General features: G+C 49.8%; 1 protein-coding gene across 1 annotated transcript in view; it reads left to right on the plus strand.

Annotated features, from left to right (window-relative positions):
- Positions 1-16,714, plus strand: part of pitpnm3 (PITPNM family member 3) — a 665,462-nt gene that overhangs the window by 600,257 nt on the left and 48,491 nt on the right. The window contains exon 12 of the mRNA XM_072469536.1: positions 13,093-13,241. Coding sequence (XP_072325637.1) covers positions 13,093-13,241 — 149 coding nt within the window. The remainder of the gene's footprint in view (positions 1-13,092; positions 13,242-16,714) is intronic.

Below are 16,714 nucleotides of genomic sequence, written 5' to 3' on the forward strand. Positions count from 1 at the left end.
CTGCCTTCCACAAATGCAGACCAGGCATTAAGCCACCTGGGGAGGTCTACCTGGCCCTTAGAGGCCCCCGGGTGGTCGGCCTCTGTGTAGGGTGGTACCCTGGCACTCCGGATGGCACCCAGGCATCTTGGTGCTGCCAGCCTGGCATCTTGACAATGCCACACCTGTACCTGGCAATGCCACCCTGGCACTGTCAGGGTGCATGGGGACAGCACTGCCACGCTGGCAGTGTCAAGGTGCCCGGGCCCCAGATTGCATCTGCCAGAGATCGGGCCCGGGGATGCCTGGCCTTTAAGAGGTGGGGTGAGGAGGAGTGTGACGACCCTCTAAAATTTACATAAGTTTCAGTGGAAGGGGGGGGGGGGGGGTGGTACGGAGGCCACAGTGGGGTTGCTGGGGGGGGGTCAAAAAATCGGGGCGGCATTTAAAAGTGGCACCCTGATCCGCCAGTCTTCCTGCACGGGCGAGCTGAGCCAAGGGCAAAAAAACCGGCAAAGTCCCCGTGAAATAGTGGTGTCATTCTCGCTGCTGTTGGCAACGAGAAATAGACGGCTAAACATGCCCAAAACAGGACGCTGTTTTTGTCCTGTTAAATCGTGAACGTTGTCTTCGGCCCCCACCAAATTCTATATTTACAAACTTGTTGCATTTCAGATGGCTTCCAGCCAATCCATTGCCAAGACTACCTGCTTCCACTTCCGTAACAACTCTTGACTCTGTCCCTGTCTCAACTAATCTCCTGGTCAACTTTAATCTATGGCCGCAATTCTCCAGAAAGATTTCTAAGTGTAGTCACGAGCGGGAAAGCCGTGAACCTCCCGGTGCTCAGCCCGGCGAGGCCAGAAACGCAATATAACGTTAATTGGTCCACTTAACGAGGCCCCACGGGCTTCACACCGCAACTGAAGGCTCACCAGCTGATTTGCTGAGACTGCACTTGCCTGCCACCCTCTAACAAGGTCGAGAAGCACTTAAACAGCACTTGCACAGCCAACCCCACTCAGCCCGGGGCCATGACGCCGAGACAACCGTCCCCAAGTTTTGACAAGAGGGACCTGGGGAGGCTTCTAGATGTGGTTGAGGCCAGGAGGGATATCCTGTTCCTCCGAGGGTGAGCCACAGGACAGCCACTGCCGCCTGGGATGAAGTGGCTGTGACTATCAGCTCGGGAAGCGTGCTCAGGAGGACTGGCCTCCAGTGCCGCAAGAAGGTCAATGACCTACACCGGGTCGCGTGAGTTGACACCCACCCTCCCGAAAACCTCCCGCCCCCCCCCATGCGAACAGCCCTCCCAAAACTCCACTTGCCCCATCCAACCCTCCCTTCGCCCCCCTCCCTCCACCCCTTCCTTCACAGCCCCCACACCCCACTACTGTGAACCACATATGCGGCTAACAATGCCCTCTCTGTGTCTCCGCAGGAGAAGCTGTACCACAATTGCTGGGGGAGGGCCCAGACTGGCTGAGGGGTGCCGGACATAAGAAACTTTGAGCAACGGGCCTGGGAGGTTATGGGGTGGCTGAGGACAGAGCAGTCAGCAACGTGGAGGTTGGCACACACCACAGAGCTGAGGATCCACTGGGCCACTCCTGGATGGACTGTCAAACGTGAGTTGTTATTGCCATACAGACTGACCCATCCCTCCCACCGACCACACTGTTCTTCTCCTGCTGGTATCCAGCCGACGGCACTGACCCATCCCGGGTGGCCCCCTCCCTACCTCGGACCAGAGTTCTGAGGATGCCACAATTGATGCATCCCAACTTTCATTGCCACCCTCCACCGGCGCAGATACACACACCTCGGTGGGCAATGTTAGTGGTCAGGCTTCTGGGTCACAATTTGGTGACACCACACAGTCGCTGATGCACATCAGGAGGTGACAGGAACCCTCAGGCGAGACAGAAATCAGAGATCTGCTGGATCCCAAGTCCCAGCTGGGTCCCAGGCAGATACTGGGCCTCTGGACCAGAATATTCCGGAGCTGATGCAAACGTTAGGGTGCGGCCAAGAGATTCAGAGGGCGATGTCAGCGATGCTCTAACAGGTCCATAGCCAATTGGAGGAGTCCCAGAGGCTACGGGAGCAGGAGATGTCGCCGGCAATGCGTGACACTGAGGCCAACATTGCTAGGGTGGTGACTGTAGTGGAGAGCCTGGTGCACAAGATCAGCAGCAGTAATGGAGATGTCCAAATCGTGGGGCAGTTGGTGATCGCCATGGCTAAGGGCCTCGGCAGAATGTCCGACTCACTGGGGGATGTGACCCAGTTCTAGGCGGACCTAAATGAGGCACTACAGGACATGTCTCGGTCTCAGATGGGAATGGCCGAGGCGCTGCGGGACTTGTCCCAGTCGCAGGTGGTCATTACCAGGTCACTGCAGAGCGTGGCCTAATCACTGAGGAGCATCGCCAAAGTCGTCAACACCATGGGGAGCCGCCAGGGCTGGCAGGGCCAGATGATGCATGGGCAGCCGTGGCTCGAACCAGCTCCGTCGCGAGGTGAACCCCAGGGCCCTATGGGCACCGACCAGGAGGAGGGGTGCTGGGTGGCAACCTGGACCCATTCTGTGGACTGGCGATGGTGACCACCAGCTCTCCCGAGTTCCACCCCTCTGACGAAGCCATGTTCCATGTTCAGCACATGGAATAGGGCGGCACAGCTGCGCATGTGCCGTCAACAAGTGCGTCGGAGCCCTCCGGCCCCAGAGGATGACTGCCAGTGGCATGGAAGGCCACAGGACATGGTAATTAGCTGGCTGCCTCCTCCTCTGATGTGCATCCTGGGGATACGCCTACGCGTAACTGTACAGCAAGGAAGGCTAAGCACGTCGCGGATCACTGAGAGGACACTGGGGGGGGGGGGGTAGATAAGGGGAAAGGAGGGGAGTGTGGAGGGAAAGGGTGGAGGAGGGGTTGTTGGGGAGGAGGGAGGGAGGGTGGGGATTGTGGGCGGCTCAATCCCGTGCCTCCCACCCCCCCCAGTCATGGGGCTCTACCCCCCCCCCCCCACGCCCACCGCTCCTGCCCCCCCCCCCCCCCCCCCCGGACACGCCCTGCCCACGCACACCCAGCTGTGGACATGTGCCCGGGGCTGGAGTTTATCCCCTGGGTGATCAAAGGTGCTACCTCCCGCAGTGTTCAAGCACAATGTCCATGCATCAAAGTGTGATTGAGTGCTAGGCAATGAATCCCACATGCTACATGGCTAACCTACCCATAGGGATCTACTTGAGATGTGTGAAGTGCACACTTAAGTGCACAATTGCCATTTCCCTGTTAGCAATAGCCTTCAACTGCAAGGTCAGAGGCCTCCACGGTCCGTGGGAGTTATGGGTGGTTGGTGGGCAAACAGGCAGGGACTAGGGTTGCCCCTGGAACGGGAACACAGGGTCCAGGGGTTGGCATCGAGACCCACATACGGTTGACACCCCCCACCCCAACCCCCCATGGCGGCTCACCCCCAACCTGGGCTGCACCCCCCCGGTTGCCCCATACCCCCCCGAGCACTGGGATGGCAAGCCCAGTGCCCTCGGGCTCACTGCACGTGAGCGAAGATGGCTGCTCACCTCTTCGGCTCCTCGCAGCAGCCCATCCACCAGGTTGATGTTATTCAAGAGGAGTACTAATCAACGCCAGCTTGACCACTTGCTGGGGAGGCTGCTGTATATGGGATGGTTCCTGTTAATTGTATAGAGATAGAGCTTAAGTGGTGATAATTGGTGTCTTGCCACGCTCTGGCGGGATCCTGATTTCGCCTTCGGAAGTGGGCCGGTCGCATCACAAACCGTTTGCCGCCCAGTGCGGTTCTCGTTTTGTCCTCTCCCGCTATTCACTGCCCTCATCGCGCTCTCGCTTCTATTCCTTTTGCACATTATTCCTAATGTGTTCCCGTCCAGTTTCTCACCATTTACCCTCTCCATACCCCTCAGGATCCTCAATACCCCTATCAAGTCTCCCCTTGGCCTTCTTTTCTCCAAGGAAACCTCACGTTGCAGATATTGGAGTCTCTTTTTGGCTTTGCCACTTGTGTGTAAAATATTGCCATGATGGAGCACAGTGAGGAAAATCGAGAGGGGGAATCTTTATTTTAGTGAATTTAGAGTGCCCAATTCTTTTTTTCAAATGAAGGGGCAATTTACTGTGGCCAATCCACTTACCCTGCACATCTTTGGGTTGTGGGGGTGAGACCTATGCAGACACGGGGAGAACGTGCAAACTCAACACGGACAGTGACCCGAGCCGGGATCGAACCTGGGTCCTCGGTGCCGTGAGGCAGCAGTGAACCACTGTCCCACCACCATGCCACCCGAAGAGGGAGAATTATACCTGTATAGTGGAGCCCAACCCAACTTTCTTTCCATTTAAAACAGTGGAGATAGAATGAGTGATAATCATTCAATCCTCACCTCTTGATTTTCCTCACTGTGCCCCTCTCAGGCAATACTCCAGTGACGTCTAGGGGCTATCCAGTGTCCGCTGTGGAAACGATGCTTGCAATTCTCCGGTCCTTGCGATTCATTTTTCCCGCGGGCAGCGCAACCCCGCCCAGGGGTTTCCCGGTGGCGTGGGGCGGTTACAATGGGAAATCCCATTGACAAACAGCGGGAAGTTAGAATTCCGACTCCAGCAAACAGTGTGCGGCTGAGAAACACACGGCTTGTGAAGCGGAGAATCCAGCCGATATGTAAACATTGAGTGAGAATGGTTGACAGCCTGGCAACATGAACTATTGAGGCTGACACGGGAACAATGATAAAGCAAGGCAGTGGAAGGCAAGCGGTCAGATTGAAAGTCAGCAGAACAAATGGCTTCAGGAGAGAAGGGGAGAAAATCAGCAGGAAGGGGGCCGGCGACCATTTTAGCCTCACCTGCCTGGTGGCAAGCTGTCAGGACCTGACAGGATGCTTGCTTTACGACATATTGAAAAGTAAAATCAGGCAGGATATAAAGCATGACACCTGATCCGATCTGGTCAGATTGTCTTCAGACCAGTCAAGCTAAAATTACTTCCATTCTTTTTTAAAAAATGATCTGTTAAATGTTAGAAACAGGACTGACTTTGAGTGATCTTGAAGCCATTTTGTCATGTATGGGGTTCAGGAAATGGTTAAAAATAACTTAAAGGTGGAACATTAGATTTTATAATCTAATTTCTTTGTAATTAAGCTCAACTAATCCTCTTCTTCAGACATCAGTTTTTTTTACTAAAATAAAACAAAACCAAATTATTAAAATATTATATCAGGGTTAAAGTGTTTATGCTGTGACCGAATAACAATGGCAGCAGCCTTTAGCTGCACAGTTTAGCTGATTTGAAGATGAACATCTACTAGCCCCAGGCAGCAGGACAGTATATGGTACCATCAATTGTTTAGTGTCCTTACACGCTCTGACCATCATGCAATTATTTTTAGCAAAAATAGATTTGTTAACATCTGTTAGGACCATGACCTCATTGGACAAGATGGAACTGTATAAATACTAGTGTTGCTTTGGGAGATATAATATGATAATTTCCCGACACCAATTCAGTCACTTAATTTTATAATTTTTATAGTTACCCATTCCAATCCTGAGCTCATTTCACATCAGTGTTCTCCTTTCTTAGTGGAGTTTACTTATCAATCGTGGCTCAGTTTTAAAATGGTGCCCAGCGCCATTCTTTAGGCTCTGATTTAAAAGTGTGAGCTTTCTCTTTAACATGACATGCAAGGCTGGATTTTCCCAATGATGATCAAATCCTGCCACTGGGGGCCGAAAGGAGGGACACTGCGCCGGCTGACGGCGGGACACTGGGTGACATTTTACCGACAGCAGCCAATTAACAGGCGCCGGACTGGGGGGTGGGGTAGAAGGGGCACCCTCTGCGGGCCATGGAGCAGCCAGTAAATGAGCGCCACTCCCTGGGAACCCACTCACAACCTAGGAGGGTTTATGTAGCTGTCTCCACAAGTAGCATTCGGCCCTCCTGACGCAGGTAAAATGCTGGCAAGGTTAGGAGGTGATCCTTAATTTGGCACCTACATGGCTCAATTGGCCACCCAGTGGGTGGCAACACCACTGAGGTACCCGCTGTGGATCATAGGCTGTGCTGACTCCCCTCTGACCCCTCCTCCTGCTGTATTACCATTCCTCCATCCTCCGGCCTGCTTCTAATGGGCTGGCAAAATCCAGCCCACAGTCTTCCACAGCGTTTCGAGTTATGCTGTCACCAATGTGGTGAACTGGTCAGTAACTTCCAACTAAAAGTAACCAGTGAACTGTTTAGTTACCGAAAATTTAAAAAAACAGAAACTGATGGAAAAGCGCAGCAGGCCTGGCAGCATCTATGGAGAGAGAAACAGAGGTAACCGCGTGGGGGAGGATGGCCGAAATGGCAGCCCCCGTGAGTCGCACGTGCTGTGCAGAGTCGGAGTCGGCAGGCACGCTGCCACATAGAACATAGAACATAGAACATTACAGCGCAGTACAGGCCCTTCGGCACTCGATGTTGCACCGACCTGTGAAACCACTCTAAAGCCCATCTACACTATTCCCTTATACTCCATATGTCTATCCAATGACCATTTGAATGCCCTTAGTGTTGGCGAGTCCACTACTGTTGCAGGCAGGGCATTCCACGCCCTTACTACTCTCTGAGTAAAGAACCTATCTCTGACATTTGTCCTATATCTATCTCCCCTCAATTTAAAGCTATGTCCCCTCGTACTAGACATCACCATCCGAGGAGAAAGGCTCTCACTGTCCACCCTATCCAATCCTCTGATCATTGCGAGTTCTGCGGGCCTGAGAGTCGGTAGTCCGGGTCTGAGAGTTCGCGTGCTTAGGCTTGGCGAGGCAGACCTTGGGGAAGTGCCCTTTTCGGCCGCAACTGGTTTAGCACAGGGCTAAATCGCTGGTTTTTAAAGCAGACCAAGGCAGGCCAGCACGGTTCAATTCCCGTACCAGCCTCCCCGAACAGGCGCCGGAATGTGGCGACTAGGGGCTTTTCACAGTAACTTCATTTGAAGCCTACTTGTGACAATAAGCGATTTTCATTTCATTTTTCATTTCATTTCATTTCATTTCATTCATTTCATTTTCAACTGTTGCAGTGTGCGTTGCAGGCCGGGCAGTGCTGTCGAGGGTGTTGAGGCTGGCCGCAAAAATAACAAGGCAACCCCCCATGATGAGCGGGTGGGCGCGCAGCACAGGCCTGGGGTAGTCTCTGGTCGGGAGCCCACGAGGGGGTTGAATGTTTGGCCGGAAATGCAGTGAGGCTCTGGAAAGCGACCTCCAGTGAAGTCGCCAGTTTCACCATCTCGTCCAGGTCCTGGGCCCCTTTCTCGAGTATTCGCTGCCGCACGTAATTTGATCTGACCCCCCGCAACGTAGACGTCTCGGACGGCGAGCTCCATGTGCTGAGTGGTCGTAACGGCCTGATAGTTGCAGTTGCCCGCGAGGGCTTTGTGGTCGCGCAGATAGTCGTCGAGTGACTCCCCGGGGCGCTGGTATCGAATAGTGAGAATATGTCGCGCATAGACCTTGTTCACAGGCCGCATGTAGATGCGCTCGAGGATTGCGAGAGCGGCGGTATATGAGGTGGCCTCTTCGAGTTGCACAGAAATGCGGTGACTCACCCGTGCGTGGAGGAGACTCAATTTTTGTTCGTCCGTGACGGATGGCATCGATGACGCGGCAAGGTAGGCCTTGAAACACCGCAGCCAGTGTGAAAAAATTTCCTTCGCCTCCGCGGCCTGTGGATCGAGCTCCAGTCTGCCAGGCTTGAGGGCTGACTCCATAATCGTTTTTGTTCAAATAATTAATTAAATTGATCTGTGGAGAGAGAAACAGAGTTAACGTTTCGAGTCCTGATGCGACCATCAATTCACTCAAGGAGTCGTGTCGGAGTAAAACAGTGGTTTTAATTAACTATCAACTTTGCCTGCCTGCGACTGGTATATACTGAGGACAGTCCCACAGGCCAGCTACTCTTATACTCCTTCAAAGGGGTGGAGCCATGGGCTGAGCCTGTATGCTCCAACATCCTCCAACATCTCCCCCTGTGGGTGAAGCCATACAATGGCTCACAGATAAAACCCACAGGGTTAATAACACAGAACATAACTGGTGAACTAACTGTATTTACATTCACCACAAGTCCAATAAGATTTTCTTTCGAATTGCATTGATGTTTAGTTACCTGCCTCTAACCTGCGTGCACGAGCTGGATTCTAAAACCACACTGGCTGTCCCAGAGCAATTCTTAATTTGCTGTACTGCCTGTTAAGTTGAGCAACCGAGAGTGGGAAATGGCCGAGAATTCCTTTCACCTGGAACTCTCCTCATGACATAGCAATATATTGCGAGAATTGCTTCAAAAGGGTAGGGTATTAATTTGGGGGCAGAGATATACTGCACACTGTAATGATATGTACATAAGTAGACAAGTAAAGGGTTAGTTATTACATCTCAGTGTAACACAACCACTAGAGGGCATCACTAGTTTCCACTCTAAATATGAGAACTCAGAGGACCTTGGGTACTTCTAACCAGGAGTTTCAAGACAGTAGAATGTAAGAAGGATAGATCACAGCATAGTTAATATTAGGTAGAAGCAGCACATGTAGTTTAAATTAGTTATTACTTTAATATAGATTACTTGATTACTAGTTATAGTTCTGTGGAGTGTGCGAACTCAATATTAATCGTCATTCAATAAATCAGTTTTGCTTTAAGTTAAAGATTGGTGGTTTCTTCAGAATCACACCATCAGACCATTCTGGATTACAAAGCAAAGAGTAACGATATATTATCAAAGAGTAATATAACACACACCATCTCCTAACATTTTGCCTTCAGATGTAAATCACCCCACCTGAAATGTGGATGGAGTGTGTTGGGTTCAGGGTAATCCTTAGTCTTCATGCTTAGTACAAGCATGTGGATCCTAGGAGACAGATTTTATTTTCTCCAAAAAATATACTTTATTCATAAAATCTATCATAAACATTACAGAACATTTTGAATTGTCTTGACTGTACATTTCCATCAGAGTTACACATTCCCTTGACTTTCTTCCATTCAATTGGGATGACATTACCCACATATCACTCTTTACGTTACAATTCTTTCTTAAATATTTACATTGTCGTGTTTCTTTTATACATTGGAGTGTTAATGACGCAGACCGAGGGGGGTTTACACTGCTACCCGCCCCTCAGTGTACATTTGCTGGTAAGACCTTACACAGTGGTCTTTCCCCATTGCGCCTTGGCGGCAGCTGCCCCAAGCTTGAGTGCGTCCCTCAGCACGTAGTCCTGGACCTTGGAATGTGCCAGTCTGCAACACTCGGTCGAGGACAGCTTTTTGCACTGGAAGATCAGCAAGTTTTGGGCAGACCAATGAGCGACTTTCACCGAGTTGATGACCTTCCAGCAGCAGTTAATGTTTGTCTCGGTGTATGTCCCTGGAAACAGTCCGTAGAGCACAGAGTCCTGTGTCACAGAGCTGCTCGGAATGAACCTTGACAAATACCACTGCATCTCTCTCCAGACCTTCTTTGCAAAGGCACATTCCACAAGGAGGTGGGTGACCGTCTCATTTCCCCCACAGCCACTCCGAGGGCAACGTGCAACGGCGCAGAGCCTTCAGGTGTACATGAAGAATCTGACGGAGAGGGCCCTTCTCACCAACAGCCAAGCTAGGTCTTGGTGCTTGCTTGTAAGTTCTGGTGATGAGGCGTTTTGCCAGATGACTCTGACAGTCTGCTCAGCAAACCATCCAACGTCCTCCACAGTCTCCTTTTCCCTGAGGGCCTCGAGGACATTACGTGCTGACCACTGCTTCACTGCCTTGTGGTCAAAGGTGTTTTTCTTCAAAAACTTTTCCACGAGGGACAGGTGGTACGGCACGGTCCAACTACTTGGAGCGTTCCGCGGCAATGAGGCCACGCCCATCCTTCATAAGACCGGGGACAGGTAGAACCTCAGTATGTAGTGACACTTGGTGTTTGCATACAGCTTGATGCAGCTGCACACAAAGATGGCCATCAGGATGCACAGACGTTGGGTACGTTTTTCCTTCCTTATCCAGAGGTTTGTACATGGTGTCCCTTCGGACACGGTCCATCTTGGATCTCCAGATGAATTTGAAGATGGCCCGGGTGACTGCTGCGGCGTAGGGTCGGGTAATGGGCAATTGGGTGTTCCAGCTGTTGAATGTTCCCCAGCATGCCGGTGGTGCTCGCAAACTGTTGCACAGTTGTAGGGCTGAGAAAGCTGTCCTGGTCCGCACTGGGCCCGTGAACTTGATGGATATGCATTGGGGGGGGGGGGGGTTAGTGTAGCCCTGGCGTCCACCGTGGCAGTCAGTGGGTGTTGGGGTTGCAGGCCGGTCTTCGTCTGGGTTGTTGCTGCTTGTTAATGTCTGGAGTTGGTTTGTGGCCTTGTTTTCAATGTCCGACGTTTGGTGGACGTTGGTCATATTGCTGTTCCCATCCACCAGAGGTTGATGATCTCGGCGTGTTTTATTTTCTTCCCTATCTGTGGTCTGGGGGGTCTGTGCATCCCGTTCGACATTGGCACTTTGCCTCTTTATTTGAGGCCGATTCTTGTCTTGTTTTCCCTCATCGGAAGAGGTGTCGGCGCTACGTCCGCTAGCTGAAAGGTGCCGCTTTTTGCCATTCCCCATCGGGGGTTTCTTCAGTTTATTTTTTTGTTTCCTCTTTCGTTTGTCCCTGTTCACCGTTTCCCAGTGCTCTTTATTCTTCGTTCCATCCTCTTCCATTGAGTGTTCCTCGTCAGATGAGGTTGGGGTTGAGTTGTCAGGGCGTGCTGGGCCTCCACTTTTTGTTGAGGGCCCTTCTGTTGATTTTCAGCATTCTGTGCTGTGGCGTCTTTGTCGGTGGAGGGTGCATGAACCTCCTCTGTGGTCGCCTTTGTGACTCCGCCGCTGATGATTTGTGCGTTCGTTGCCCCGCGTTTTGGGCAGGCCCTGTAAAGGTGGCCGGCCTCCCCACACAGGTTGCAGCACTTGTCTTCCTTGCAGTCCTTTGTCATGTGTCCCTCCTGCCTGCAGTTTTTGCAGAAGGTGACATTGCAGTTGGCAGCAACATGCCCCGTTTTGCCACAGGTGCGGCACACTCGTGGCTGTCCCACGTAGTAGAGGTAGCCACGATTTCCTCCAATGGCGAAACTGGAGGGGGATACAGGATGGTTCCGTCGCCGTCTGTTCTCAGAGTCACCTTGATCTGGTGCTCACTTGTCCAGATGCCAAAGGTGTCCTTCAGTTGCACGCTGTTACTTTTCAGCTCGATGTACCTGGCAAGGAACGTGAGCACATCAGACACGGGGACGTGGGGGTTGTACGTGTGCAGTGAAACAACCCGGTTTTGCCTCGACGGTAGCGTAAACCTAGGCTCCGCTGTCAGGATAGACAGGGGGCTCTGGTTACCCTTTTCTTTGAACACGTTCAAGGATTTGATGCAAGCTGTGACACTCTTGAAGGTGACGTCAAAATATCCATTGTTGGGGAAGTCTTGCAAGCAGAAGATATCTGTTGCTTGAAACCCGCAGCACTCGAGCAGCACCCACTTCACGAAGAAATTGCGGTCCACAGGTGACTCTCCTTCCGACTTCTTCACTGTGACTTGGACAGTGTTTCGCACTCCCCAGCCTGGTGGTCGGGATGCAGCTGCAGCCATAGCTCACACGTTGAGTCTAAACTGTATCGGCGTTAGGCCTAAACCAGAGGCTTAGACCAGCATGTAGATCCACCAATAGCAGCAGAGCTCTAAACGTTTCCTCTTCGATTACTTCAATCCCTCCGTGTTCTCCAATCCATGATCGGCAACGAAATCCTCAGCCTCCCTTGATCAAAAATACACTTGATCTTAGCCAAAAGGCCGAGACAGATGAGTTAATAAATGCACCATTACAACCCATTACGTGCATAGTTCATGAGATCACTGTCACTTAGGCTTACAGGGACGTATGCTCTTTTAGATGTTTATTACCATTTTCTCTTTTCACACCCTCCAGCTGTTCTCAAATTCTTTGCTGCACATTAAGCAATTATCGTTCTCACACCAGCCTGTACTCCATCACTGGGACTTACATCTTTGTGCCAGGATTATTAGCTATCCTAATTTACATATGAATCCTTCCTTCGGGTTACTCTGAAAAGTGAAGTAAATGGAAAGGCAAGGAAAGTGCACAGTCATTTTTTTTTTAAACAAGATGTGGGCATTGCTGGCTTGCCCCTCCCCAGTTGCCCTTGAGAAGGCGATGTTGAGCTGCTCAAGGGCTATGCGGAATGGGCAATAAATACAGGTCTAGCCAGTGATGCCCACATCCTGTGAATTATTATTTTTAAATCGATGAGGCAATTTTATCCCTTCCTTAATCATATTTCTTCATTTTTTCATAGTTTTTTTTCCAGAAAGGTGCAAATTATGTGTTAATTATACTTGCTGCATCACTGGAGCGGCAGTGGCACAGTGGAATTATTGTTGGACTAAATCCAGAGACCCAGGCTAATGCTCTGGGGACCTGGGTTCAAATCCCACCAGGGCAGTTGGTAGAATTTGAATGAAATAAAAATATCTGGAATTAAGAGTCTAATGACCATGAAACCTTTGCCGATTGTCGTAAACACCCATCTGGCTCACTAATGTCCTTTCGGGAAGGAAATCGGCCATCAGGGTCTGTCTGGAGATATTTGGTGCACGAAGAGCATTGAGAAACAAAGGTCAGGGTGTGCAAGAGATGCTCTGTACCCACTTTCCATACTTGTGAACATGCATTTGGTCCAAATACCTTGCTTTGGTGGATGATTACTGCATGCAGAGGTTCCTGTTCCCATGGGAGTTCAAGGCAGAAAACCTGATATTTATGAATGCCTGACTCGTTCTTCTTCAAATCACTGCTGCTATGATTAGCCATGTTTAATGTAACAGCTATGAATAAAATGGGATTATTACGCCTTGCATTGTTTAAGTATGTTCATGTGAGAATAATCAAAATACTTAATTGCAATTACAACAAGGTTGACTTCAGGTTAGAGTAAACCATCTATGTTAAAGCAGAAAATATTTGCTTGTATCCCACAGTTACTACAAAATGGTGGGGGACAAAAAGGATAGACTACGCACTGTACTGCCCTGATGCATTAACAGCTTTTCCAACGGTGGCACTACCACACCTGTTCCATGCCAGCTACTGGGAATCAACTGATGTGTTGGCGTTTGTTTTACGGCAGGTAACTCTGACAACATGTTTTATTTTCCAGAACTTAATTCTTCTGGAGCCACTTTGAAATACTGAGGTTAGTAAGTTAACATGGTGGGGTAAAGTTGCCGAGGCAAGGCTCCCGCAGAAGTGGCCCTGCTGTGTTAAACCTGCTGCTCACACTTTCAGTGTTGAAGCTCCACACGGCTCAAACTTGTCTCGTGAAATTTATTCTTGTATCCGTTTCAAGAAGTAGCATGTTCAGAGTGATGGATAGTTAAAGGGCGCGATTCAACTAAATGGGAACAAAGTCCCATAGCGAGCGTGTTTAGCCGCATATAATCCCAGTGCTCACAGCATCAGGAAACAGATGGCTATACAACGTCACTCGCAGTAACTCACAGCCAAGTGAGGAATGTATGGCTAAGGCTGCACATATCCCTGTTTTCTACACCAAAGAGTTCCGCTCGCCAGAACTCCTCAGTGTAGCGAGAGATCTGGGTGCCATTTAAATGACCTGCTCCCACCCCAATAACCCCCCAGGGCACTCCAGCCCAATCGCCAGCACACATAAAATGCTAGCCTAGGACCTTGGCAGTGCCAACCTGGAGCCCTGGCACTGACCCTGCCGGATGGTAGTGCCACCTGGGCAACTTGGCAGTGCAGGGCTGGCATCCAGGTGGCACTGTCAGGGTGCCAGGTTGGCAGTGCCACAGTGCCCTAGCAGTGCTAGGGTACCATCCTGCACAAAGGACATGCACCTGGGGGCCTCTGATACCCTGGGCAACCCCTACGAGTGCCGTTCCATCTGGTTCCCATTTGTGGGGACATGCTGAACGGTGCTCACCCACGGTCTCCGAGGTGAAGGGGATAACTCCTCAGGTCCCTCGGGAACCTGCACATTAAAGTGAGACTAGCTATCTCGCTTTAATATGCAGATTTGCTAAAAGAGTGATCCCGCTTATAATGTGCAGGATTTATATCGCAGCGTCTCACGATATCACGTTGGAACACGCGAGGTGCTGCGAGGCACATAGATGCCAGGAACGGGGTCTCCTGGTTTTATTTGGCCACACTGCACCGCGGCAAGCTGTTTCTCGGGGACAGCGTGGTCATTCGATCGTGCCCAAAGTGTTGACTTGGGCCTGGTATGAGCCAGAAAACTCAAGTCACAAAGTCACACTCAAGCCCGGACAAATAGAGGATCTTAATTCACCTCCTCAGCACTCCATTAATTCACATAGTATAAATAAAACACTGCTGTTATGGAAACAATACAACTATCAAACCTCAGGAATTGTTGCAAAATGGAATCCATAATAATGGAATGCTAGACAAGCGGGCTGCTTTGTGCTGGATGGTGTTGAGCTTCTTGAGCGTTGTTGAAGCTGCGATCATCCAGGCAAGTAGAGAGTATTCCATCACACTCCTGACTTATGCCTTATAGATGGTGGGCAGGCTTTGGGGTGTCAATACGTGAGTTACTCGCTGCAGAATTCCTAGTCTCTGACCAGTTCGTATAGGAACAGTATTTACATAACTAGTTCAGCTCAGTTTCTGGGCAATGTTGATAGATGATAGTACTAATCAGGTAATGGAATATGTCTTATGTCAACAGACAGAGTGAAGATTATTTTAACACTCCAGCATTGTTTTCAAAGATTTAATGGGTGGGACATTTAAATGCCTTGACACTTTCCTTTAACAGTTGATTTTTAACAGGTCGATTGACAGTTTTAATGAGCTTGACAGTTAATTAGTTTATGCACCTTTTACTCACATTGATACCTGCTATTAACAATTCCAAAGGGCACCCAAATGTGTCCTGGGACCATATCCAAAGGGACTATCCAAAGAAATGCACAATGTTCAGATCTACTCTTACCAGGTTTACTCTGCACACTCAGGGTTCCACACTCTTAGGCTACCAAAATCTGACTTGAGTAGAGGTAGCTGCTGAATTAAATGGCCAGCTACTTTCGGGACTTCCAATTTTCAGGCAATATTTTCACCACAATAGAAAGGCTCTCTGTTGTATTGAAAATCAAAGCCAGAGTCGGATACATTCACCGAGGGTCTCCGAGAGTAAGAAATTACCCATACAATGTTGAAACTTGTTGGGCAATTTCCACATAGGGCAGCGCACCAAGACTTGAAGCACATCTCTGATGATACCGAGACCACCAGTGGCCCAGTTTCAATTTGTGGGAGGCCAGAACTGACAGCCATAAATATACATTGGTCATTAACAAATCAAATTAGGAATTCAGGAGAAAGTTGTAATCAGAGGGTGGTTAGATTGTGGAACTTGGAGAAGTTGAGGAAAATGGAGTAGATGCACTGAAGGGAAAGCTAGATCAACACATGGGAGATGAAGGACTAGAAGGATCGACTGTTGACATTAGATGAGGATAGGTGAGAAGATGGGTGGGAAGAGGCTCATATACTGGCATGAACCTATTGGCCAACATGGCCTTTTTCTGTGCTGCAAATGCTATTTGGTACAATGTACGTAATAGGGATATTCAGATGTACAAATATAACAACTGCTGAAAGGAAAGCGAAAACTCTGGAAGCAGTAACACTGCTGCCTACAGCGCTGAGGACCCGGGTTCGATCCTGGCCCCGGGTCACTGTCCGTGTGAAGTTTGCACATCCTCTCCATGTCCGCATGGGTTTCACCCCCATAACCTAAATATGTGCATGTTAGATCGATTGGCCATGCTAAATTGTCCCTTAATTGGAAAAAAATTATTGGGTACTCTAAATTTATATATAAAAAAAGAAAATTCTGGAAGTAGTACTGACAGCTTCTGAGAAACAAACAGAGTGAACATTTCAGATATTTTATTAATATTTCACTGGACATGGTGTCGCTGGCTAGGCCAGCAATTTTAACATCCAATCCAAAAATCTTTGAGAAGGTGGTGGTGAGTCACATTCTTGAACTGCTGCAATCCATGTGGCGTAGATACACCCACACTGCTGTTTCATAGATTATCATAGGATTTACAGTGCAGAAGGAGGCCATGCGGCCCATCGAGTCTGCACCGGCTCTTGGAAAGAGCACCCTACCCAAGGTCAACACCTCCACCCCATCCCCATAACCCAGTAACCCCACCCAACACTAAGGGCAATTTTGGACACTAAGGGCAATTTATCATGGCCAATCCACCTAACCTGCACATTTTTGGACTGTTAAGGAAGGACTTCCAAGATGTTTCACCCAGTAACAGTGAAGGAGCGATAATATATTTCCAAATCAGGGTGGTGAGTGACTTGGAGGTGTCAGGGCCCTTCCTGTTTATTTCCTTTGTCCCCAATTCTTTTATTTTATTATTTTTTGTCCATGGACCCATAACAGGGGCTGTTTAGCACAGGACTAAATCGCTGGCTTTGAAAGCAGCCCAAGGCAGGCTAGCAGCACGGTTCAATTCCCGTAACAGCCTCCCCGAACAGGTGCCGGAAAGTGGCGACTAGGGGCGTTTCACAGTAACTTCATTT

Source organism: Scyliorhinus torazame, chromosome 12, assembly GCF_047496885.1.
Source record: "Scyliorhinus torazame isolate Kashiwa2021f chromosome 12, sScyTor2.1, whole genome shotgun sequence".
NCBI classification, from domain to species: domain Eukaryota; kingdom Metazoa; phylum Chordata; class Chondrichthyes; order Carcharhiniformes; family Scyliorhinidae; genus Scyliorhinus; species Scyliorhinus torazame.